This window comes from Labrus bergylta, chromosome 3 (genome assembly GCF_963930695.1).
Source record: "Labrus bergylta chromosome 3, fLabBer1.1, whole genome shotgun sequence".
NCBI classification, from domain to species: domain Eukaryota; kingdom Metazoa; phylum Chordata; class Actinopteri; order Labriformes; family Labridae; genus Labrus; species Labrus bergylta.
This window is the reverse complement of record NC_089197.1, coordinates 13,792,087-13,819,784: the sequence shown is the minus strand read 5'-3', so window position 1 is coordinate 13,819,784 and position 27,698 is coordinate 13,792,087. Positions and strand designations below refer to the sequence as shown.

Sequence of the window (27,698 nt, the reverse complement as noted above, 5' to 3'; positions counted from 1 at the left end):
CAGGTCTATCTCGGAAACAAACAGATGAATTATAAGACGACCAAAGTTTTAAAAGCCAGTAATAAATGGGCTATGGGAATGTGACTGGAGGAGCTAGGGGAAGGCGGGGTTGTTTGTAACAGGTGTAGCAGGATGGAAGACAAACCAAAAATAAGAAATAACTAATGGATTCGGTTTTGGTATAGGATACAAATGCATGTTATTAAATGTGCAATGAAAGATTCTGTACATCACTATTGCGTACAACAAATGCATAAAAAAGTATACATTACTACATGCACACTACATCACTATGTATATCATAGACACCACAAAAAATGATCTGTGGATTTACAGGACTTCTGCAAGAAGAGAAAAACATGGTAGACTACGGCACATTCATTTTAAGGAATCAGCAACATCTCCAGTTAGCTATTGGCTGCCTGTAAGTTGTAGCCAGTGTCAGTAGAGTGTCCTCGCTGTCCTCTCTACCATCATGGTTATCCTCCACCCTGAGCAAAGTGGGTGTGTTATCCATCGTGTTAGCATTTAGCATCCTCACTGCTGGGAGTAGCTGTCAGCGACCATCGCCTCAGGTGTCTCCCTTGTTTGTTTTTTTTTAAATAACATGTACGAACGAATTGCATTTGGCTAAATCGACTGGACACTTGAAGTAACTTCTTAATTTAAAAAAACTGCTAATAAAATCTGGTTAAGCTGTGCCAACCAATCGATCGGCAACAAAACTAGAAATTAATAAAAGTGAGCAAGCAGCAAAGTTCAACGGGCAGCGTCAAATACGTCACTAGAACGTCATAACGTAAAGAAACATACGATTATATTTTACTTTATAAATATGTACGTCTAAGCCAAACTGATGCTTGTACATTGATATAGCACAGTTTTCGAACAAAATATTTTTTTGAAAAAAAAAAAAACTGTCCGAGGAAGTGACTCGATCTTTTTAGGGGCGGGGCTGACAACCTGCTAACTAAATGCTATCGTGTTAACTGATTGGTTAAAGCAACTGAAAACAACAATCTTTAAATAGCTTAACTGAGCATGTGCATAGTTTTATGTATAACAATGAAATCTATTTTTTTACATGTCTTCTACAATTCTACAATTCACTTAGAAGACGCTTTTATCCAAAGCGACGTACATCAGAGAGTAAGATCAACACAAGCAAGGATCTAGAGAAAAAGGGAACAATGTCAGCAAGAGCAAACGATCAGCTTTGAGTCCGATTGGACACACAGGTGCTGACAGGAAGTGACCAGAGGCAAAGCACAACATTGACGGCAGTTCTTGAGAGCTCTAATCAGTATAGAAACCATCTTATAAGTCGTCGTTTATCAAACAAAAACAATTGTCACAACCATCATCATCATCAATGATATCGAGACCATCATCATTAAGTTAGTAGGTATTCATGAAAGAACTGAGTCTTTAGCTTTTTCTTAAAGGTGCAGAAGGACTCTGCAGATCGAATGGAGTTTGGAAGTTCATTCCACCACCGGGGGGCAACTGATGTCTTCTTGCATTACTGAAAATTAATAACAAAATCAAACTGAGCTAGTGTTATCGTTAGTGCAGTGTTAGCTGTGATGAGTCTCCTTAATGTTTTATAAAAATAAAAAAAAATCACACTTTGAGCTTGTGATTGCCAGAATTACATGTTGATGATATCTGAATGCATCAAATTGATCGACATAATTTTTTCTGGGTTACACGCAGCTAACAAAATGTAAAAAATATGTTTACATAATGCCAACTGTTCATTAACTAGTTCAGTGAGAGACGGTTTAAGCCGTGTCTGTCATCATCCTTCTGTTGTGTGGATGACATTAATAAACAGTGATGTGCAATCAGCAACAAGACAGCGAGGAGACGTCTGAGCTGTCTGTGGTTTCACACAGAGGGCTCACTAACAGCCGAGGTATCGATCCACAAGCACTCTGAGCAGCAGAGTGACAAAACAGTGTCAGCATGATGATGATGGTGTGAGGGAGGAAGAAGAGTGTGGAATCTGAGGTTGGAGTGTTTTTCTCTGGTGATCACTTGTTATGCCTCAGATATTTGCTCTCCTGGGATAAATCAGAGCTGGATTATAATCTGGACAACTGGTGATGTCACTGTTTTGTAAGGTGTCAGTTAAGGCTCTTTATTGTGTATCTTAATGTCATGATTGTGTTAACTTGCTAAAATGTTATCAAATTTAGCAAAACATTTATATATAATCATTTAATAAATCAATCTTTAACAAACTTTATCTTAAGACAATTTACAAAAAGAGCAGGTCGAGAACTTACTCTTGAACATATATTATTTGCAAAGTCCCAACATTAATCCAGCATGAGCAAAGCACTAAGCAGCATTTAGCAAAGTAACAGTGTCAATGAAAAACTCCCTTTTAACAGGCAGAAACCTCGAGCAGAGCCGGACTCATGTTGAACAGCCATCTGCCAATACTGTGTTATTTACATATATAGATTTATGGCTACTATGCCAGTAATAATGGTGAAAGGTATGTGTTAATACTGACTTTACCTTTTCTCAAGAATATTGGGTTTCCTAACATTTTTAAGGAAATTCTTAACGTGATCGTTGCTGACCTAAAGTGCCTTTAATTATGTACCTGTGCACTTCAGGATGTCTTCACATCACAGTTCAATATGGCAACAGGTGAAGCTTAAAACCCGTCAGGGAGAAAATCACTTCCTGGTTATGCATTAAATTAAGTCATTAGCTATATTTAGCAGTCCAATATGTATTTACTTTTATTGGCCATTTACAAATAAAAGATAAACTTGAGGAAATTCAGTTTTTTACCCTGTTAGTGAACACACACAGAGGTATCCTGGTATATCATTCTGTAATGAACATGCTGCCCATCACATAATCATAATACATAATACAAAAAAAACAATTGAAACTTTAAATGCACTCAGATTGTGACGGGTAAACATATCTAGCAGGTTTTTCAACTGTACAGCTATAAATCAAACGATTGCCCAAAGAGTGCTTAACTGTAACTGTAACTTGCAAACTTTTCCAATGGGGCATGCCAAAAAGAGAAAAATGTATAATTCTCAGAGCAGAACATTTTTTGCAGCCCACAAGTTGGGAACCCCTGCCCTAAATCATCATCTGAAAATGGCCAATAAAAGTATAAAATATATGTGACTTTTGAAAACTTCTAGACAAACAGGTGTGGTCCTTCAAGTCTTCCCTCTTCTTGTTGTTTGCAAAAACAGAGAATCTGATCCATTAATTACCCGTCCCTGATGTATTCATTAACATAATTATAACATCATAATCTGGACAGGGATAATTATATGGTGAAGGGGTGGAGCTCAGGAGCCGGCGGCAGAATTAGCCCATTTTCCTTCAGTTCACAGTGAGGTCAGCACACACCGCAGCCATGAAGACGAGGCCAGAAAACCTCCTCCGCTGCTCTCTGCCTGGGATCCATTTCATCGTCTCCATGACTCTGAGTCCTGACAAAGGAAAACAATTAAGACTGGAGACTGGGCCGGGGTGTTTCAGATGAGAAAACCAAAAAAAGAGATGGAAGAGAAACATTGTAAGTTTTTTAGACTGAGCCTGCCAGAAGCAACTCTCCCACCCAAATCCCTCCTCTGAATCCTTCCATTGTATCCTGACCACAAATCCCACACTTTGCCTGGAAAAGCAGAGCACAGACTCGACTGAAATATACATTGGAATTTTTTAAGGGGTATATGGGAATGCCCAGAGCTTTTAAGAAAGGGTTTTATTCAGATCTGTTTGTTGTTATGTACACAATGAAAGTTTAGACCTTAGTTTCTGTACTTCCAGTGCACAAATGTGACTGTTTTTTGCAACCACAATATAAAATAATCCAACAATTGATCTTTTTTAGGTTTAGACTGCCGCATACTGTGACACTGGAGACATTTTTGAACACACTAGTGCTTCATTTTCCTTCAGCAGTGCTGCAACTTTGTAATCAGGCCCCCTTTACTTTTACAGCTAAAGTTAATTACAGGTTTCAGCAAGCAGCCTGCAGAGGTTCAGGGTCAAAACAAAAATGCCTGACTGCCTGTGCTGAGCCAGTTCTGCTGCTGCTTCTTTGTCTATTAAACACACGTCTGAAGAAATGTTTTCTAACTGCTTACTTCGCTGTTTTTGTCTCATTGTGTTTACTCTTCAACCTATTGCCCAAATATGAGTTTCCATAAATAATTGTGCTGTTGAAAGAGTCCAACAGGATGCCATTACGCTGTAAACGCAGAACTTTCTCCTTCCAGAGTTGGTTTGGGCCTGAGTACCCTGCTGTGGCTTGTTGTGTAATCTCTCAGTTATGCACTTTATTTTCTTACCACTGGCACTGTGACGCCTTTCGCTGTTTTCCATCGCCACTGGTCCCTTTTTAATAAGGCCAAACAGATAGTTAAAACTTCACTATGATTTATAAAGTTGGAGCATATTTATAAAAAAAATGAGTAGTAATGAAACTTTGCTTGTAGACACACACACACAAACTAGAAAACAGTTGGAGATGAAAGTTCCTTTTTGACCTGTTGGGAAAGCTTATAATTTCCTCTCATTGTCTCCCTCAAAAGAACAGAGTTTTCTGTGAATGTGATCACACGGCCTTGCACTGACTACCACTAGATGAACCCGATCTGACTGTTTTGTTTGAAATATGCATTCATTAACTATAATCGTTGTGAGACACAACAAGCTTTGCATAAACTTTAAGAACTGAAAATGCACTCGATCACTTTTATGTGGCCTTTACTCACCACATAGATCAAGACAAAGCCATTTAATGACCAATTAAATGCCCTTTTATTCTCAAAGACAGAGATGTAGATCAGTTTGTCGCACCGGGTAAGTCTTTTTAAAGGAGTGTTACTGTAAAGAAGATAATTAAGTTCTTCTTCAGTTGCCCTATTATCTCCTCCTTTCTTGGGGTTTCAGACTTATCTGCAGTGGAATTCAAAAGTTGTAGAAAAGATGTAAAATCCAAAATCTGATGTTGCATTTTTTTTTCAAAGCTAAAGGTCAGCTTCAGACTAGCGACGTTTAACTTGGTTAACTTTGCTCACAAGGTGGAAGAAATGCTCACAGTGACTAACCGAACTAAAAACGTAGTCAGCTGACACCAGGAGAAAGATCAAGGAGGCCATCCACATCAAAAAGGAGAGGCCATGCTTGATGATCTTGTCTCTATATTCCAGCACCTGTTATGACTTGAGCGGAGTTTCACACACCATTAGCCGAGAGACCCTGAGATGCAGTTAAGAAATGGTTATCGTTATCGTTAAACAGAGATGAGGGTCAAACAGCTAGCTTGGATCTGTATCAAGAGTTAAAACAAGAGATTATAACTTTAGGAAGCACTGGAGACCACCACAGGAACCTTCATTTAATACAAATACTTTATTGACAATGTGTGTATGGCATACTCTTTGATGAATCGCAAAATCATGAGAATGTAAACCAGGTTACGTCTTGTGTTTACAGTTTGTGTTTGTAAAATGACACAGAGAAACTGTAATGCATATACAGAATGAAAAGTGCATACTCTTGTTCCTTTTTTATTTCGTCCATTTACACATTACACTATACATAAATAATTGCATTGTAAAAATGACTCAAGTATTTACATGTATAATATATTTTATATAATATATAAATCTTATATTAAATCTAGGTAGATTACAATAAGGATACTGGGTAAGGAGTCTGTGAGTGTGGCTGTGTGCTATCTGTGGTTGTTGAGCAGCACCTCCAGCCAGCACGGACAGGAGGTGATGAACTGTCTGGAGTAGCATGGGCCCCATCCTTTAGCAAAACTGATGCGAACACTGTGGGGGTCCCAGGGCCCCTCCTGGCTCTCAGGCTTCACGCCATGCGAGGCCATCCAGCTGGAGCGCTCATAGTCAAACACCTTGAGGGAAAAGCCCGGCATCACCCTCCTCACGCTCAGCCCTCGAGCGCTGGGTGGATCCAGAGTGGGCGAGTGGACGAACACGGGGTGCAGGCTGCGATTGTACAGCCACGCTCCATCCGGCTCCTGGCTCAGCACGATGCCGTAGCCGATTTTACTGCGTATCTGTTGTACACTGCTGCTGCTGTTGCTGTTATTCCCTCCACTTCCATGGCTTGGATGTCCATAAAGACTCGATGTGCCATGGCTGCCAGGGTCGTCACGGCGACTGTGGTAAGCGTTGGCGTGGAGCTGGCCCAGGCAGAGGCCTGTGCCCTGAGGTAGGTCATAGAAGATGTTGAGCGAGGGCTCGTAGGCGGGATAAAGGCGGCCCACGCGTGTGCGCTGCTCCCAGTAGGCAACGCTGCACCAGTGAGAGCGATGTCCGCCGGAGGTGGAGGAGCCGAGGGAGGTACCAGTGTCTGAGGAGAAGGAGAGAGGTGGAGGTATTAGTGTTTGCTTTGGTAAGTGCACTAATTTTTTACGACAGTAATTCACCTTGAAAGGAGGGGAATGATGTTGTGTTAAGGGGGGAGGAGGAAGGGAGGACGGGAGAGGAAGTCTTTATGAGAGCGGGAGCCAAATGTTTGGATGCTCATTCTTTCTCTGTTTGCACAAGAGGTGTAAAGTCCACCCATAGAGAGAATTCTGTGGAATCCAAAAACACCTGAAATATTGATAACTCTATAACGGTGCTGTTTTTATGTAGAAGCTAATGTGCTGTCATGTAATGGAGAGACATGTGCCACGACTGATTGTATGATCAGAAGGCTCCTTTACTAATCATTACCATACAATGCATTTAAAAAAAGAAAATTACATTACACTGTAAGTTACTGCTTAAATGCACATTCAAACCAATATATTATTATTATTATAATTATTATTATAATATTTTATGCAACAAATAATGTTACTGTACAAGGTGATGGCTGAACACATGGACACAACTGCACCAGAGAAAGAAACACACACACACACACACACACACACAGACACACAGACACACACACACACACACACACACACACACACACACACACACACACACACACACACACACACACACACACACACACACACACACACACACACACACACACAAGCTGCAAAGGCTACAGCTTAAGATGTAAAAAAAAAAAAAAAAAAACCTACCAATGATCCAAATTCTTGTTTATATTATTTAGGAGATGCAAACTGAATCTACACCATAATAAACCATATCAGTAGTGATTTTGCATGTCTGTAGTAAATAATGAAGGAACATTTGGAAAAGGCATCTGCATGTATTTGCTGCTTGGTGATTGCTCTACTGTATTGGTAAATTCTAAGCGTGGTCCAAAGGTACTGTATTGGATTCTCTCTCTCTCTCTCCAGTTGTTCCAAATGTGTCTCACAAAGCACCAGCCTGAGGGCCTTCTGTTTTTATTCTGCGAAACTTTGAAACTCACTCCCTCACAAGATAAAACTCCTCTTAAAAGGAATTTAAAAACATTTTATAAACTGGCTTGTCATGGAGTTTCATGAAGCCTTAGTCAAAGTTTGTATCATTGTTTTCAATAGACTCATCTCTGGTATTTTACTTTTTACAGATTTGTTGTTTATTCCTAAATGTTAATAATTTTTTTAATGTTGAAATCTTTTTAAGTCTTTGTTTCTATGTGAATCACTTTGGGCTGCATGTTTGGATGAAAGGTGCTTAATAAACAAAGTTGAGTTGAGTTGATTGCGACCCTTTTGGCTGGATGGAAGCGTCTGCATTCACCATGTTTCTTCTCATTACCCATTTCCCCCCTTAACTTGTCACTCATGAGAATATTTTGAGAAGTGGCCTAAAGCTGCCAACACTAAACAGGCCACTTCCTCCTCTGACATCCCTCATCATCTCCCTCCACAACACCCCTTCAGGTCCGGAGGTAAAGAGGAGGTAGAGAGCAGCAGAGAGGGGGGAGTCAGGAGGGGGGTGAGGAGGGAGAGGAAAGCATTCAGCTCTCTGTCAACCTAGCGCAAGCCCATGAACCCTTGACCCCTCAGCCCTCATGCTATCAGCTCACATTAACTCCCACACAGAGTGATGCCATTATTTTGCTCCAGAGACTCTATTGACACAGAGGATTTAAAGACCCATGTGCCTGTGGCCCCATTCCTTTCATTTCCCAGCGCGCAGCACCCCCTCTTCATCCGACAGGGGCAGGGATGGCCACAGACCTGCTCCCATTAACAAGCTGCTTTTGGGTGAAACCAGCTCCAAGATTAGGCTAGGTGTGTTATGTTTGCACAGCGGCCATTTTTGTTTCAGGGAGTTGGGGTAGGGGAGGAGGTGGGAGGAGATTTGTGTGAGTGTTTGTACATGAATACAAGCACATACACACAAGATGATGAGATAGGGCCTCACACAAGTGCATGTACGCACACAAATTGGGCTTTCTGATCCAAACAGTATGACTATAACACACTCGCACAAACACACACAAAATTGCACTTCTCATCTGAGGCCCACGTGTGTCATTAGTGAATTCCAGGCTGGCAACTCCTGCGGTCTGGAGTTTTTACAGCTCTCCAATAAGAGAGCAGGCTGCTCAGCTAGCAGGATCTCTCTCTCTCTTTTTCTCTCACTCTATCTCTTTCTGACTCCCTCACACTCACATAAACAGAATCACACACACACACACACACACACACACACACACACACACACACACACACACACACACACACACACACACACACACACACACACCAAACACTTTTTACAAGCCCTGTTCTTCCCTGTAATAAGGCAACACAAACATGTCTGGGGAAACACAGGCAGGCTTTATGAGCTCATGATCAAATTAATTCCCAAGACATAAAACAAACTGGGACTTTTTAGGGGTTTTTAGACAGAGTACACTTTTTACATTTTTATCACATAATGAGTGATGCTGCACAGAGTATGAACTTTGTGTTTACAAGACATATATGTTATGTTATGCAAACAGAGAGTTACACAGAGAAAGAACATCTAGAGAAACTTTAGATCAAGAATGAGATGTGTTTCTGTTCGTGCACAAAAACTTTGTGAAGAAACACCCAGAAAGTCTGAGACCTTCTCAAACTCAAACATCTTTTGCACTGCACTCTACTCTATTTCTACGTCTCTAAAATTCCCCCAAAGTGCTGCAAAAATGATCTAGCATTGCCAAAAATTCAAATCATTTTAGTTATTACTTTTACTTTAAAAAGTCACTATATTCACTGTAAACTCTTGACTTTATTCCTACAGATTTAAGTAATTCATAATTTCTTAGTTGATGTATATCATCAGTTAAATTATATTTAATGGGTTTTAAGCATCTGTGTTTACTTGCTTTATTTCTACTTTCTACACGGGGCTGCAAACAGTAAAATCTTAACGAGTATAACTGTCTAACTTCTAGTCAAAAATGTCTCATTACACTTTCACCTGACCCGTCCAGGTAAACATATTTCAAGATATTACAAGCAACAAATTGGGCCTGAATATCTTGAACATAACAGCTTCAGGCCTGATTTTAAATGTCCTATAATAATTTGTTTAACTGGACTTGTCAGGTGAAAGTGGCTTATAATAAGAGTATTGATATTATTATTACTTTTTAACAAGAAATTGGACAGAAACACCAGACATTTCTAAGTGTGAACACATTCTTGGATAGAGATTGGCTGATATGCCATGATGATAAAGAAATAGTCAATCATGATTTCCAGCAGTGTTTGACAGTGCGAGTGGTACAGCAACGCCATGTGTAATGTTTCTGGCACAGTCTTCAGTGTCATCACGCTCGGTCTGGCTAGCATCCAGCTGAAGGTATCATGAGCTCGTGTGAGAATGACGAGGGAGAACAGGGAGGGAGAGAGGGAGGAAGGAGCTGGTGGGCGCCCGACTTCTTCAATGGAATTTGTAAAGACGGGTTCAGACTGGAGGTTATCAGCGTGTTTATGTTCAAGCGGAGGAAGTCGGAAAAAAAACGTGTGTGTGTGTGTGCTCGCCTGCATCTGTACGTGAGGGCCGCCAGCAATTACAGCGTCCTGCAAGCTATTAAGCAAACCACCATTTAACAGCTCTGTTTACCAATTAGATAAGTAGCCTTTGTTGTTTCATTTCAAAATCACTGTCCTTTAGTGCCAATCTCTTCGAAACAACCCCTTCACTTCTCTGCTGTTTTTATTCAAGGTCTGAGCAAAGGTGGGAAGGCAAGTAAAGTATAAAACAAAAAACTAGCTGAAAAACAATCAGAATTGTCTTTACCTTTAATGTATGGAAACTTTTTGTATTTAGGTCAACACAAAACAGTGGCAATCCAAGTTAAGAGGTCAGACGGTCAGTTTCCTGGCCGCTCCCAACAGGCCGTCAAACCTGAACTTCAGACAATAACAACTCTACTCATCTTCCCTTTCTTTTTTTCTCCTCATCTTATTTCACAACTTTTCACAACTTCTTTTGAACTATTAAAGACATATTTGGACATTTGAGGAAACATCCTTATCGGCTTTTTTCTTAGAGCTGGACTGTTAGCATAGCTTAGCTTAAAGACTGGTAAAAAAGGGGGAAATAGCACACCTGGCTCTGTCGAAACAAATAGACTATATCAAATTTGGACACAGTCTCAGGGATGTCACACATTGGTTACTGAAGCGCACTTTTGACGCCCAAGAATGGCGGTCCTAACCTAACTTTCAGTCAACCTATGACAACAAGCAAAGAGGTTAAGTTGAGGCGAGCCTGCTGCGACAAGACTACAGAATGTAACTAACACATACCTTTCAGAAATCTACTTTTTACAGTTTTTCTCATATTAAACACACAAGGCAGAGTATGTTCATTCATCTTTGAAGGTAGATTTGTCCGCCTCTGACTAAATCTGGCTAGCTCTTCCCCCCCTGCTTCTAGTAGTGATACTACACTGGGTTAACTAGTTGCTGGTTTAAGCTTCACAAGCAACAGAAAAACATAAAGTGTCATTTATCTTCTCATTTACTTTTCGGCTAAAAACCTAAATATGGGTGGGTCAAAAAAGGCAAAGTTTGACTCTTAATTACATGCTTTCCTGCTGACCAGCTTCCTCCTGCTAACCTGCACAGAGAGGAAGAAAGTTGGGGCAAAAAAAGGGAAGTAAAGGAGTAAAAAAAAAAAAAGGGGAGACTGGGTGAAAGAGGGAGCGGGAAAATAAGAGGGAGAGAACCTGCCAAGCATAACCAGCATCCACGGAAAAAATGAAGAGAAAAAGAGACTGTGAGAAAGAGAGAGGAGGGAGGGAGACCCTCGTCTTTCATCCAGTGCCAAGGATTAGATTCCCCACCAGTTATTAGACTCTTCCACTGTGCTGAAAGAAGAGGGTGGGTTGGGGAGAGCGAGAAGAGGGGGAGGAAGTATAGGGGGGGGGGGGGGGGGGACAGAGGGACGACAGGGGAGGATAGAATTCAGTTACTGACCATTGTTGAGATGCTTTGTTTTGATTTCTCAAATTTCAACCAAAAGTTTGAAAAAGTAGAAATAAAATAAAATAAAAATGGGAATACAGAAAACATCCCTCGCTAGCTGCAAATGGTATGCTCCGTGTTGTTTGAGACAACTATCATTACAGGGCAACTTCAATCCAGCAAGCCACATTTAAGCTGGCGTCTCGACTATCTCTGCCATCAGAGAGCTGCGTTATCACCAGACATGGGCTTTAAAGACCAACACAACGGGGCTCTTGCTCACAAACACACACATTCCTGCACACACACACACTTTCCTTCTCCTTTTTTTTCCATTGTAAAGTAGACCTTGTGATGTAGCCTGCTGCAGAGTGCAACAACAAACCTTTCTCTGCAATTGCCTACTACAAATCCATTATTTCATACAAATCCACATTCCTGAGACTTTCAGGCCAATCGAGCCACAGGAAAGTTACTGTGTGTCCCGGTAAAATTCCTGGGAGGACGTGCTCGGTGGAAGGCAGTTCAGAAAGCTCCTCCAAGAGGAAGAGAGAAAGTAACCAGCTTCCTGCGTTTCTGCTGCTACTTCAAAGTGCCAGACGACGTCAGGCCAAGAATGTCTCAGGTTTGCATACATCATTGTTACATCCTGGACAAACTCTGCTGTCATGTCTTGAAACATCCATCAGCATACCGAGTTCATGTTGTCATTGTGGAGAAAAACCCCTTCAGGTTCATCATAACTGTGAAGAAATGTAATGTTAGCAAAGTTCAGTTACGCTTGAAGGTTACAATGAAGGCTGTTGTTCTTAGTTTACTGAATGGTTACATTTTGACTAATTGAGAATTAGTTTCAGATGATATAAAGTGCATGTACTAAATTGATTATGTAGGTTTGTTGACATCTTGTCTGCTGCACAGTATTTTTTCTCCTCATTTGTTCTGTATTTATATATTTCGGACATATATAAAAGAAAAGTCATTCCACACAGAAGAAAGAAAACAAGTAAAAAGGTGCTTACATTCAAATGAAAGGTGTTTCTGTCCATATTTAACCATATTTTTTATGATTAAGACAAGCTCATTTAAATATCTAAAAACTTGCTCTTCAATAAAACGGTAGTGCTATTGTGCAAAGATTTCAATAAACTCTGATTGATAATAATGTACTTAATACTGAGGTTTTTTTGCAGATTGTGAACATTTATAAGTTAACCGTGTCTAGTTGGAAGGACAAAGCGCATTGACATCACTGGTGTTTTGTTGGTGTTCAGGTTTTGGTTCCCAACTCCATGAAACCTTGGAAACAAGCTTGTGATGGAACATTGTGAATTTTGTAGTGAGTAAAGTAATTCAAGGTTAACTGAGGTAAATGGTAGAATAAAAAACGTAGCTCTGTCTAATGTTAAAAATGTGCTTGTTGCAGAGTAAATTTGCTGTAGAACAACACTTTGTCTGTAGGCTGCTTTAGCTTGATGAGCAGCGAAATGGTACTGAGACGATTCAGTATCCGGGCCTGCTTCTTCGCTTTTTTGAGACTGACATAAACAATGAAGCTAAATAAATCTGAGTAAAAGGGACAGACTGATTTTGTTTAATTTTTAGGGCTCTCAATCTTTGACTTCCAGTGCCTTTTCTGCATCTGTTTTAGTGCTTTTTCAACAACAAAGCAGAGGGAGGGTGGGACTGAAGCCTGAATTATACGTCTACTGTGCATTAAGGTGTCAAAGCAGCTACAGCATGAGGTGATTTATTGTTCGGCAAGTAGGCTTTGTGTCTTTACTGTTGTTGAACCTGTGTTGAACAGATTGTTTGATCATTTGCCGTGCATTCCTGCGATACCTAATCATGTTCATTTGTGAAAGAGGGGAGAAAACAATCACACCAAAGTCCAAGTTTGCACTGGAAATACCTTTGCTAGATAAGGATGAGCTAATCGGCTGAGTGTTTTTGATAATTATATTGTCCTCACTATCAACAGTCACAATTCACTGTCAATATTGTGTGGTTACATTTCTCAAGAGGTGCACAAATGATCTGTTTGTAGCCCCAGAGAGACATCAATCAACTGCACTGCTTCAGGGATAAAGATGGTACAGTGTAGCTTTCAGTTTTGCACACTTTAAATTAAGTTTTGATTTAAATGTTAATAGAGAGACACAAGCAGACACAGAGGAGCAGGGCTCTGCAGTTGACAGGCCTCCCCTCCCAACACATTCCTGGACAGGCCCTCTTCCTCGACACTTCCTCCCCCCCGCTCAGCCAGTTACAGGGGTCAAGTTGACAAGTCTCTCATTGAGTCCTCACGTGGTCCCACTATATGGCCTTCACTCCTCACAACATAATTACACACACTCAGCGGTGGAATAGATCCAATTGTTCCGCTATGAATTATGAAATTCCTTTTCCAAACTTAATTTGGGAGAATTATCTGAATGTGAAACTGCACTAATACAATGCACAATCACCAAACATAACTCACAATGACACAAAGAATTTGAGACATGCAATCATTTAGTGGCTCCATGTTAGATATGCACGTGATAAGAAGTGCAAACACATCTGCACATTTTCTCATATCTGACTTACATCGATTATGCTTTCATTTGGGGGTCAAACAACATCAACAGAAATACTTTCATATTTTGAATAGAAACACAAAGGTGCTTGTGAGATGATAAAATTAAGGTGATGATAAAAGTCCAATATTTACATTCTTTGGGTTACTCTGTTGTTGTAGTCTCAGGCATCTCAGAAGGTAAACCTCTTTCTCTGAGCTTCTATTTATCTTTCTATGTTTAGCAAGTGGCTAATGTAAATTAGTCATTGCCTGCAGTAAGTGTAAACAAGCTTTTTGTGCAGGTTGGAACAGATTAGAAATAACAGCATTAGAGAGGTGACATGATCACATAAAGTAAAATCCCAAGCAATTAAACTTGAGCTTGAGATGCTGCAGAGAGAGAGAGCTGAGGGGAACCCCAGAGTCTGATGAGCTGCTGGTTACTACAAGCAATCCCTTCCACATGACACATATTGATAATTGCAGCTTCACCCATGCAATTCTGCATTTGTATTTAAGACCAAGTGAATACAGGTCAGTTCATAGTCATGGGGAACTAAGCCTAAGTGTTTGGCTATGCTAGCATGGGACTTGACATAACATTTCTGTCTTAACCACATTTCTATTTAGAGGGAAATATTAACTCTTCAAGAGATTTAAAAATATGATAACTCAACTGAGAGGTATCAAACATGTCTATAATCCAAGATGCATTCATGAGTTGGCAGCTTTGAGATTGCTTACTGCAAGTTGAAAGAACAAAAGAGCATGTTAAGCGCATTAAAAACATGGCAGTAAAACCCTCCTCAGAGTCCGATAGTAAGAATTCGCTTCACAAAATTGTTCTCTCTCATCAAAACAGGCAGCTACATCACTTAAACTACTTCCTAAAAATGTTTAATCTTTCATTCTTAACTCAGTGTTGCATTCAGAGCTCGCAGCACAGGCGACAGTTTCCTACATCTCACAGAGTCAGAGTCTGTCGACATCTGCAAAGAATCTTTAGGTTCAGCAGCATGGCAGGATTCCATTAAAAGCCAAATTGCGGGTTGGCAAAAACTCTGAGGGAACAACGGAAAGCCAAAGCCAGTCCTGTAATTTAAACCTTATTTTAAATTGTGATGGCCTGACTACATGGACTGAAAAGAGAGGGGGCGAGAGTAAGAGAGAAGAGACAGAAAAAATGTGTGTACAACAAACAGTAGAGGCTACAAGGGGAGAAGTTAGGTTAACACTGAGACACAGAACAATTAAGACTACAAGAAGGGAAGGAAAAGACGAGAGGATGACAGAAGAGCGAGCAAAGTTCAGGAAAGCATAACTATGTTTTGCAGAATACAAGTGAATGTCTCCATGATGATTGCTGCGGAGTTGTAAAACTTCCTGAATCCATGAAGATCCCTCAGAGGTCAAAAGCTGTCCATTCATTGTCACTTCTTATTAAATGTCTGATACTGTAAATCTCTGGATAATACTGAAGCATACTAAGTAATAATAATAATAATAAGTAATCTCTGACATATAAAGTGTTGTATCTACCAAGATGAAATGCATGCAGAAACTTAAAACACTGAATATATAAAACATAAAAAAATGCAACCACCACAAATATCTAAATGTTTTTTCTTTAAAAATATTTTGGTCCATCATCTGTTCTGTGCAACTTTAAGCTCTTCCAGCACAAGAAATTAGAGGGGCTTTTTTTTTTGGAGAGTTAGGACGGTGGATAGAGTCAGAAATCCGGGAGATAGAGAGAGTGGAGAAAGAAGCATGCGGGAAAGAAGCAACAGGTCGGATTCGAACCTGGGCTGCCTGCTTGGAGGACTATAGCCTCCATACATGGGGCGCGTGCACTAACCACTGCTCAACCAGCGCCCAAGAATTCACATTTTGACGGCTAGGGAGGCGGCTTCAAGCTACAATTTCAAGCTTTAGACAAGCTTTCTGTGTATCCATGTAACAACATTGATAACAGCATTTTAGTCTCATCAGTCACGTCTTATCAGCTCACTTTACAGCTGTTTGTTTTTCATGTTACGATTTATTACAAGAGGATGACTACACAGTAAAATATTTATTCTCACTCTTTCTTGATTTGTTGATGATGCTGTGTTTTTTTTTTTGTGACCAGAAATATAACCGTCGTATTCCAACAACACAACCTTCATAAGGGTTCACCAAAATATGTATCCCAGAAATGCAGAAGGTCCTCACATACTTGAGATGAACATGATGCACGTCTTATAGACACACTGATTGAAAAGATAGAAACATTTCTCATCTCAGCTGCACCGAAGAAAATGAAAACTCTTAAAACGTCCAACCTCTTCTTTTATTTGTTAACGACATAACTGATTTCTGGTGAGTAGATGAATGTTTATGACACAAAGAGTTTAATTTGTTTGTGAATTATGAAAATCAGGATTCTAATCTTGCTCTGTTATCTCTTTTGCTTTAGCGAATACATCTTGTGTCTGAGAATTTCTGATTTATACAACAGAATCATTGTCCTGATTATGCTTTAGAGACAAACATTATATCTCTCTATTATATAGCGAGGGTCAACATGTTTTGGGACTGAAGGGAGTGCTAACTGGATTGAATCACCACCTGAGTCACAGCTAAGTGTCAATGATGGACATTGAAATGTTTGAAAAGGTTGTTGTTCTGGTTAAATACATATTCCTTTTTCAGACTTCTCTGTATTTGGTTTTCTGTTCTGTATTTATGCAAGACAAAAATAATTGTCTTGAATCTTTACCAAGATTTTCCTTTAAAGTGAACACCTAAAAGTTTAATAATGTGGTAGTCACTATCAGAATATATAGTATCGCTATAGCCAGTCTTTCTCGGTAATACAAACTAGTATTATTAGTTTAGTGACTGGTAAGATAGAACAATTGAGTGGGTTTTCTTATCATGTTGATCAAAAAAGCAGCTTAGGAGGATCTACTTTTCTTTTGAAACACATTTGTTGTTCTGAGCTGGAATAAAAAATACTTTCTCGGAGCGACAGCTTCAAAAACAGTGTTCACATTCTGACTTTTAGCCCAAAAAAAATAAAATAATCCAAACCAACTAACAGACTTCATGAATAGGTGACCACACTGGTAATTAAAGAGTTTATGGTGAGTTTTGTTATGCATCTCATGCCTCGCATTCCCTCCTAGAAGTGAGAAAGAGCCATGATGGAAAATATGTAAGGAAATGGCAAATGGTTAATGGTCCAGCACTTGACGTTGAATTCCATAGTCTAATGTGTCTCAGTCAGGCATAAGAGCAAGTGTTGTACGTGTGCCAGCAAAAAGGCTGAAGGTTCAGGTCACTGAAAGGACCCTGCCAGACTAAGATGGATAGATTCTCCCCGAACACAGCAAAGTGTTTACTTTCTGTCTTGAATGATTTTCACACCTCAGGACTTTGACAGTATTTAAATGTTGGGTTCTTTCTAAAATATTAATGCTTAAGTCAAATCCTTACTAGAGACATGCTAGAGCAGGTATTTTCCAAAACCTTGGCCAGTTGTGTGAACCAGGACTGACCAGGAAAGCTTCACGCGCCCAGAACTAAACTCACTAAAACAGCACGCTGCTCTCAAACTCTTAAAACTGTCGACCACTCTGCCAAGAATGTCGGCTCTGCTACGTGTTTCTTAAGTATTAACGGCGATATGTTCAAACATGTATCAGATGTCACTCTCCAGAGTCAGACCCCTTTATCCCCCCCCTCCCACCTCTTTCACTCCGAGACCCCTCTCCCCTTCACCTACCCAATTTCCCAACATTCCTGGGCTGTGCCCCATCAGTCAAAGGGCCGATTCATGGGGTTAATGCTGCAGCGAGTGCAGACAGGGCTTTGAGACAGGATGTTTGGCTGATACCTCGCTCTGCTTAAGCAAACAAGCCACCAAAATATGATTACCGAGGGCAGAGAGGGAGCAGTCTTCTTGTCTTACTTCAATGCGTCCAAGCCACGCTAATGTCCATTAAGTGTCATTTGCTTTACTTGTTTCCACATGTTTGGAAGCCCCAGACTAATGACAACAAGGTGGACAAATGTTTGACGAGCACCATGATGTCAGACTGCAAAATCAATGATGCTGTACGACTTTTCAATTCAGTGAACGTCACACAAAAAAATCCCACAATTAAATGCTGAAAAAACCCAAAGCTAAAGGTCTTTAGCCACGCGAGCTAACCCAGGAGGTTTGAATGATCATTGCATACCAGAAACAAAAGTGAAGTAAAAAAAAATCATATTTTATGTAAATATCAAAAATTAAGAAAATGAAGCGTTAAGAGGGAATGTCCAAAATGCTATATGATTAAAGTTTTTTTTTTAAATCAAACTTTACTGTAGCAGAAATGTTTCTTTTGCTTTAATTAAAATAGGGAGTAGGCAGGGCATTTAGCATTTATTAGCCAGAACAGTGGATAGAGTTGGAAGTGGAGAGAGAGAGAGAGAGAGAGAGAGAGTGGGGAATGACATGCGGGACAGGAGCCACAGATTGGACTTGAACCTGGCGCACCCGCCTGGAGGACCACAGCCTCCGAACAAGGGGCGCAACCCAACCATCAGGCCTTCAGCGCCCCTAATGGGCAATTTATTTCTGACATGTTATACCTTCAGGCGAAAAAAGCAGAGAGTGTAAACAATAAGGTTTGGTGTACATATAATTCACCATTTGAAGCTGCTTCATTGTACATAGAGCACTGCTGGAGAAAAGCATGTCAGGTTGTACACTTTACAAAGCAAAGGTCAGAATTACCCTTCAATGATCATCCTAAATATGTTTTTCCCCCAGTAAAAAAAATCTCTAAAGGTTTCCTCCTCTCCAAAACAATTAAAGCGGTTTCAGGGCGGACAGCAAGATGAACTACTGCAAGCTTGTTTCTCGGAGTGAAGCTTGTGTTTAGGTTTGGACTCTTTTAGTATTATTTGAGCCAGATTATCCACAAAGATCTCTTTCTCTCCACAACAGAGGTACTTGATAAATTAATTCTTTAAAAATGCTGAATGAAGCAGTTTTTCGTTAAACATCAGTATTCTCTAATGCCCTTCTGAGAAGCTTCAAGGCTGGGAGCTGAGCTGCCATTCACTTTCAATCAATAGCAAACTAATACCCTTTATCCAGCTGTGTCAGAACTTCAATAGTAGTCGGCTAGTAGCTTTGAATGCTTTAATGAATGATTGACAGTCGGCACTAAAGTGGAAAAAAACAGAAATGTGCTTCTTAAAGGTGAAATAATTAATAATGGCGGGATGGCTGATGCAGGAGTTTGGTGTGGCCATAAATGAAAAAACAGGAGTATGGGCTAAGTTTTGTATGTACTATGTATTATGTAAGTATATATGCGGCTGACATCTCATTTCAGTTTTGCATCAATTATAAGGTAAAAAAAAAATAACAGAACTTTTCTTTCCTTAGAACAAATCGCGTGATTGGTGAAATGTGTGTGTGTGTGAGTGTGTTTCTGTCCTGATAGAACCCCTATGTGAGTGCTCTGAGACGATCTTATCACCGAGCCAGACAGAAATTCCTCCCTCTCTGCCTCCCTGTCACACACACAGGAACAAACGCACGCAGACACACACACACACACACACACACACACACACACACACACACACACACACACACACACACACACACACACAGACACACACACACACACACACACACACACACACACACATACACACACCAACTGACAATAAGCAGCTGAATGACACGTTTTGTTGGAGTCACAGAGGGACGGTCCAAGTAGATTTTAGTCTCCTAAACTTCCAGTAGACATTTCCCTTTTCAAAGCGAGACTGTAAGCTGCGGTTTAAAGGGAACGTTAACTGATCGAATGATAAAAGAGGCCAGGGCAAAGGTATGTATGGACCACACCCTGCTGCAGCCCTTTTTTCCTCCCCTTAAAGCTAGAATACATGGCTGGTTTAAAAGGAATAAAAAAAGATGCTGAAGTGGCGGGGAACATGTTCAATGCTTATATTTGTTCCAAAGAAAACATCACAGGCTTTAGATGATCTGCCAAAGGATCACCTGCACAAAAAAGGGCTCATTTACACTCTTTAAAGAGCTAACAAACATCAAGGGCTTTTATAAGCTGCAAACAATTCTTTGATACACGCTTCATGTTCAGCTTATTTCCTGTTATCAAAGCTGTTGTAGCTCAAAAAGAAGAGCTGTATAACCTGTAAAAATGTACCACAAAAGCTACATGCAGATTTTTTTTTCACACAGCTTCTGTTTTGCCAAGTCTCTGTGCTGCTCGTGCTCCTGGCTTGAGCTCCACTTCTCGGCTCCAGCATTCTGGTGTTGGGGGCAGGGGATCAGAGACCACACACGCGCACACACAAACACAAGCTGCTGACAGACTTCGGGTCCGCAACATCACCATTACGACGTTCCGCCATCATCACACTCTAACAGTACAGTGCGTCTGTAAAGGAGTAGTTTTGGTGTCCAAGTGTGTGAAGTCACATTGCATTACGATATTGCGGAATGCCGAGAGGGGGCAGGAGAGGCACGGCGTGTGATCAGACAGCGGGAGCTTCAAATACACATGCGCACACACAGCGGTGTTGTAGCGTCGCCAGCGCCGATGCTACATATTGCCAGCCAGTTCCCCCCACTATGCCTCCGTCAGTATTGCAGATCAGGGGTGGAACGACTTTGCCCCACCATTCCACAACTGTGCGGTACATCTTGCACGCGAGGCGTAGCGGGGACGTAAATGGCAGTCTGTAAGTGCCAACACTCTCACACAACACATCTAGTAAGAAAACGATCTGTTTCCACTTATTTCTCTTTATACTCACAATCACATCAGCGTCTCAAAATCACAAGCTACTACTCTTGATCGACTTGTGACCTTGATCGGGCGGACTTTGGATGAATTTTGGACTAAGTAAAAATACTCACACCTTGTTTACACGTGCAAGGAATGCAAGGAAAGAAATACTGTGAACTTTTGTTTAATAAATAAAAGCAGATTATTTTTCTCAAGCGCTTAGATGACACATAAATCCAACTGAAGTCTGGGATTTCTTTCTACTGTTATATCATCAGGGGAGTTCACATTTACTTCTAAAAAAACATGTTTTTTGAATAGATTTATTGAACTATAGTAATTTACGGGTGTTAACTTGCAATTCCAATGGTTTTCTCCCAGGCTTTTATCCCTGATACTGTTCAGAAGGGTTTGAAAAGGCATTTAAAAAAAACAAAAAGGCAATAAAAATGCCCAGAACATAAAATCTATCTATCATAAAAGTATATCCATTTTTAAATAATCAACCCTGATCAAAATAAACTCAAGGTGTTGGGGAGTGTGTTGGGAGGGCTTGAGACCTCTGTACTGTTAAAATGTCAGCTACAGCCCTGCACCTCAACATGGAAAACAGAAAAAAACAACTCAAAACTACTTGAAGCGTCAACTTTTACAAACAAACTTCCAGTTAATATTTCAACACAATAAAACAAAAAAAAGCAGTTTTCACTGGAGTTCTGGCGCCTCTTCAGAAAGATCTGTGACGCTGCATCTACACTACACATACTTTATAGGTGCCCATTCACCTTTCATCACCGTCCACAAGTGAGCCCAGGGAGGCTTGATCGAGTGGGTTTGTGGGTTTCTTCTAACGCTACGAGGACCTCTCCACCCGACCCCAGCACGTAAACAAATAAAGCTCCAGTTTCATCATCTAGAGGGGGCTGTTTCCTGTCCAAACGCAGCCCTAAGCCCCCCTCCTTTCCACATACACACACACACACACACACACACACACACACACACACAAAACTCTACACCTCCGCCTCATCAGAGCCGCTCGGCTCCCCCGCCCCCAAAATGCCAGCCTCTTTCCACTGCTCAATTGCCGAGAGGAATGGAGGGATTTGAGGGAAGAAAGAGGGAAAGAGGGGGATGGGTGGCTGCAGAGGGGATTGGGAGTATGCACAGGGATCTTATTGCAGCTTCATCCCAGTGAAATATTTTGCTGTGTAGAACGCACAGGGGGAGAGAGACAGTGGAAAGAGAGAGAGAGAGGCTACACTGCTGTGGCATCTAGATGGTGAGAGACCCCAGACCCCCACCGAGCCCTCCATGCCTCTTTGACAAAAGAAGCTTTATGCAGAGGAGTTTTTGGTTGTCTTAACAGCCTTTGAAAATAGGAAGGAAAGCTGAACATAATAACACAAGTAAATGTTGTTTACCCTTTTATGAAAACAATTAGAGAGGATGCACGCTATGTGTGTTTGCATGGCTGTGTGTGTGTGTGTGTGTGTGTGTGTGTGTGTGTGTTTGGTCTCTTAGCGCAAACACACTCATGCAACTCAAAAAACTTTTTCCATTAGTGCTTCCAAACGTATTTGTTCATCTTTCAGGGAAACAAATGCACTGTCAGCATCTGAACTCTGCAGGAACACAGTCTTCATACTCCTGAAGTCATGATAAAAGCGACTCACCTGTGTATTCTCTTGGCGTAATGTGAGGCGGACTGGAGGAGAGGGGGGGCACAGTTTCAGTGTAAGACAGAGACGAGTCTGGGAAAATAAGAAGAAGCAAAAACAAAGTAGAAGAGTGAGTTACAAATCCAATACTAATGCAAGATAAATAGTCTCTGATTATTGCTTTTGATTATTAGCACTTCAACAAGTTTAATAGAATCACAAATATTTATTAATTTGGGGTTGTTGGCAGGAAAAGGGAAAGCTGTTTTCTGTTTTAACACAGCTCCCAAAACTGCACAGCAGACTGCCTTTCTGCATGAATTCCTATTCCTATTTGCATTCCTATTATAAGGTCTAGATGCCATGCTAATGAAAACGTAAGATGAGCTCAGGCAAAGCTTGTTGGTTTATTTCAACACCAGCAGCTTTCCAAACATTATCTCTGTTTCCGGTCTCAAAATATGAGGGTGACAACACCCTCTGTGTCATTTACTGGTTTAATGTGTGGAGGCCTTTTTCCCCAAACTCACCCAGTGGCTTGTGTTCTTCTGAACGGGACAGAGAGTACGGGGGAGGAGGCGATTCTGGGAATACAACAAAAATCAAGGTTAAATTAGAGGCTGTACGTTGTTAATCCCAAATTACAAACTGAGCCATAAAACTGCTGCATGAAACAATCAAAAACCGGGTGTCCCTATACAAGCTGTGGGTTTGCATGTGAAATGCTTATTTGCAGATTTAACACCATTTTGTTATCTTGTTGTGAACTAAGTGCCAAGCCCTGTCCTAATCTCACACCATCATAAATTGAAACGGAAATGATGAATAACTGAAATGTTCAGTTGACTTCAGTCTCACCTTAATCAAATAACAAACAATGTCTTCTCTTTTCAGGTGATGATAATCATGGATTGTACACCTTTTTTTTTTAAATGCAGTTCTGTTGCCTTTAATGAAATAAATAAATTAAAAACATTTGGACTCTCAGGCAATTCTCCTTCTCATCTGAAAAGTGACTATATAGGCAATCATGAAAAATAAAGGTTACAGAACTCCTAACAGCAATCAATCTTTTTATAGCATCACGCTTGAGTGATTTTGTAAATGAGATATCTTATTTTGAGAAAAAACAAAACCTTTTGTATATTCATTCAAGCATATCTGTACCTTTGTAAACAGTTGTACAGTTAAATTTTTTACAAACTTTTGAACCATGCGTAGTCTGCAGAGCAATCTGAATAAACCTTTGACTCCAGGCTAAATTATCTTTCCATAAAACTCTACAACCTGCAGATGTTTTTTAAAGTACTATGTTCATAGTTAGGTTTGTACCAAGCTTCAAAAGACAGTCTGTTGGTGAAACGCTTGAAGAATGTGCACCTCAATGCATGAACACATCTATGTTTTTTTTCTGAAGTCCAAAGCTAACCTGCAAGTCATTAATCCCAGACAGTGTATATCCTATTTCAGATGAGACATTGTCATTCACGCAGACTCTTGGAAAATGACTTCAGTGTAAAAGCAGGCCAGTAAACACAGTAAAACTGCTGCTGCTTTGATAGTCCCTTCAGTCCACAGTGGACCTGCTTTGTGGCTGCGGCCCCTTTAAGAGCAGAGCCAGTAATTGCCGGAGTCCTCAGTCAGTCAGATACCCAGCGAGTCAGTCTGGCGCCAGCACTATGCAAACTGTATATTATCGGCACTCCTTCGCCTAAATAACAAGAGGAGGACCTCCTTGTCAGAGAAAAAAGAGCCTAAGTGCAACTTGAGAGCGGCCTACAATTGGATGATGTGGGAAGAAGCAAAGTTTTGCGCAAATTTAAGTCAAGTGTGTAATGTGTTTGGAATGTGGAGAGAAATCAAAGTAATGTTTCACCAAAATCCAAGCTCGGTTTGAAAATATAAAAGTGTAGGAGAGGCAGAAGAAACATGAGAAGAGAGTCCATGTCATTTATTCTCCAGAGGTTTAGGTGTTTAACTTTTTGCTTTTACATGATTGTATTCAGTTTACAGCAGATGTAAGATGACATCATTTGGGATAACTGACGTAAAAATAAATCATTTATTGGCTGTTTTCTAAGTTAATATGATGTGTGAAACAGCACAAGGGGCTCTCTTTTCTTTAGCTACAGGCCTCAGGCAAACAATCATCTCGTTTAAAGGATATTCCAATGATTTTAACATGACTTGTTTTGTAAATGGGCAGATCATTTAAATAAGTCTAATTAAGTTCACATATAGTTTAACTTTTATTTGATTTATAGTCTCTGCAAGGCCCTAACCTGCGTGTGGATCCAATGGGGTTCCTGAGGTAGTCTCAGGGGTTGTCTGATGAAGGGCGAGGGCCCAAAACGTTACATGTGATTTTCCCATTAAATTCAATTTAATTGGAGCAGCTTCTGGCTTCTCAGTACTGTTTCAGTCCCCATTAAGATCGTTTAAGTGATGCGAAGTTTCAGGGAAGACTCGCATTAGTTTATTTACTTCCACCTCCAGCTGTTACTCTAACATCTGATCAATTAAAGGAACTTTCCTTAAGGGTAAGGGTCTCTTCTACCCCACCCACCTCCCCAACAATGTTTTGGTCCTCACCTGGCCCACACAGGCGGCTGTAGTGGTAGGGGTTGCAGCAAACCTTTGCGCTGTCCTCTGCTCCAAAGCTCTGGCAGTGGCTGAGTGTTTTGAGCCGTGCTGAGAGCGGCATGTCGCTCCAGCGGTACACCTTACACAGGAGAGACTGTGGAGAGACGTGATGAGCCCCGAGCCGCAGCTCAGAGCTCGGCACCATGACGCACTCGCTGTTTATCCCCCCTCTGGCCTCCACAGCCTTCAGCAGCGCGTCCAGACATCTCTCCTTTAGTCTTTTTAAAAACGCATGAGCAGTGCTCGCCAGTTCTTCCTCCAGTCCCGCTTGCCTCGGTGCGCACTGACAAGGGCCCCCTCCGTCTTTTCTCGGGGCCCAATAAGGGCTCCGAGGTCTGAGATCCCATTCCCCAAACAAACAACACGTCACCGTCCTACTGTCGCCTTCCTGTCCTCGCCGGGAGCCTCTGTGCTCCGGGACGCACATGGCACCCCGGTCATCGTCAGGCTGCTCCTCTTCTTCCCTCTCCACGCTCTCTATCAGCTCTCCAGCCTCCCACGTTAGTCCCGGAGCGGGGTCAGTCTGTGTCACCGACCGCTGCTCGTGTCTGTGGAGCTTTCCTGAGTGTCTGCCACACGGTCCGGTCCGTCCTCCCTCACCTCTTCTGCCTCCATCCCGCCCGTCGCTCTCGGTGACCAGACGGCTTCTCCAGAGTCGCCGTACAAGACCTGAGCGTCTCGACTTGAACATACGACAACCTAGACAGTTTTGAATGCGTCCTGTCGGTCCCGTCCGGGTCCCGGGTGATGCCACATCGATTTACTCTCTTCTCCGCGCGGCACTAGAGATTTGTGCACGGTGCGCGCAACATGGGCACCGCTTCGTGGATCTCCCGCTGCATTAGAAAGAAACATTCAACCATGCGCTGCGTTAAACATCATTAAAAGTCTGCAGAAGGAGCAGGCTCCGCTCAAGTCACTGCTCAGGGACCTGCTGTCGCCAACTCAATTAAGCCACAACTTTTGCAAGACTTGTCGCACAGCCTTCAACTCCCCTACACTCTGGAGATCCCGCACACAATCCACAAACCATAGTTGGACCCTCGGGGAGCAGTTTCAGTTTACATTCACAAAAAACATCATCAGAAACATCAATCCAAAACTTTTCCACAGTTCCTCCTCCAGCCTTCTGCACCCCTCGATCCGTAAAATCCTCCCTTCACCCCGAAATAAATCCTCATAACACTGGAATTCCGATGATTTCTGTCGCTGTGCTGGAAGAAATAATCCTGCAGCAGAGTCCCGGGATAAAGCAGAGATGTGCTGGGACTTCAGTGCCAAACTCCGGGACGGATTCCGTGCTGTGAAGTTGTTTTAAAGAGAGCTGGAATTACTCCACTCTCCACTCCCCTCAAAGTCCTCTTCTGACACACACACAAACACGTACACACACAAACTCACACAGCAACACGCACACATGCTCCTGCACACACACAACAGTCAAGCCAGACATACTAAAACCAGACTAATTCGCGAAGGCCCTTCAAAATAAAAGTTTTAAAATAAACATTACCTAGGGCCATTTGTCACGAAAGAAATTAAGGAAAGACGTTTAAAGTGGAAGTAAATCATAAGGGGATTTTACATTTATATTTGATTAAAAAAAAGTATTTTAATATTTAATATTTGAATATAGATGTTCAAGGCTCGATACAGATAAGGCTGCCGAAAAAGCGACGGTAGGGTCATCTTTGAAATGGCAACACAATTATTCCACAAATCCATACTTCAGTGTAATTTCTGGGGAATGTTTGAAAAAGGATAGGCCTATATGTATACCAGGAATATGCTGAAACACTTCTGGATCGAAACATTGCCACTGATGGGCACATTTTTACAACATTGCAGTTGAGAAAGTGTGGCGGGGTTAACGTGCATTTTGTTTTTGTGCCCATGGGACTTCTATTTTTGTTGCCTTGGTATCGAAACAGGTACCGATATTGTTTGATTCTAACTAGAATCGTATCAAAGTTTAAAATCTGGTATCGTGATAACCCTATACAAGTTGCAATAGTTTAAATTAATTAATTATTATTAATCAATTATATAAGTCCAAGATTCAAAGCTCTAACAGGAACAAAGGTAGTTGTATCTAAAACATTGGATGGCATCAAGACCACTGGAAAACGTCAACATTTAATGTTGTACTTTTATTTAGAAATTCACACCACTAGTGTAATTTCCGTGTAATTCTGTCTGCCTTGACTCTCGCTCTCACTACCTCTCTCTCTCTCGCTCGCTCTCTCGCGGGGCCCCAGAGGAAAGCTCTGGAGCCATTGGTTGATTCCCGCCATCATGTGCCAGTCTAGACACTTTGGCGGCTGCTGGGAGCCGCACTGATTGTTGCGCAAACACGGTTTGGTTTCAAGTTTCTTAACTCTTAAAGACGCAACATCCTGCACTGCTCTACTTTGCTCTCGAACTGGAAATGTCCTGTAGCGTGGTGATCACTGCCGAAAAGATGGTAATAGATACATAAACACAAAACTATAAATGCCCCTGTGTGGGCGTTTACAGGCTACAAAAATGTTCACAGGAAAAAATAAAAAGTCCCCCTACAACCAACAACACACAGGATACATAGTGTGTATAAGACTGACTCATAAACATGAACTTCTATCTATTGTTTG

General features: G+C 41.2%; 1 protein-coding gene across 2 annotated transcripts; it reads right to left on the bottom strand.

The window, feature by feature from the left end:
- Positions 1-5,390: 5,390 nt before the first annotated feature.
- Positions 5,391-26,459, bottom strand: LOC109986827 (mothers against decapentaplegic homolog 6). 2 transcript variants are annotated; one of them, XM_020637654.3, is made up of 4 exons: positions 25,018-26,458; positions 22,956-23,009; positions 22,441-22,518; positions 5,391-6,381 (listed from the first exon to the last, which is right to left on the bottom strand). In XM_020637654.3, exons 1-4 carry the CDS (start codon positions 25,757-25,759, stop codon positions 5,735-5,737), a joined length of 1,521 nt encoding a protein of 506 aa, XP_020493310.1. In that variant the 5' UTR covers positions 25,760-26,458; the 3' UTR covers positions 5,391-5,734. The 2 variants fall into 2 exon arrangements, with proteins under 2 accessions (XP_020493310.1, XP_065808817.1); XM_065952745.1 differs by lacking the exon at positions 22,956-23,009 and having other exon boundaries at positions 25,018-26,459.
- Positions 26,460-27,698: the final 1,239 nt, after the last annotated feature.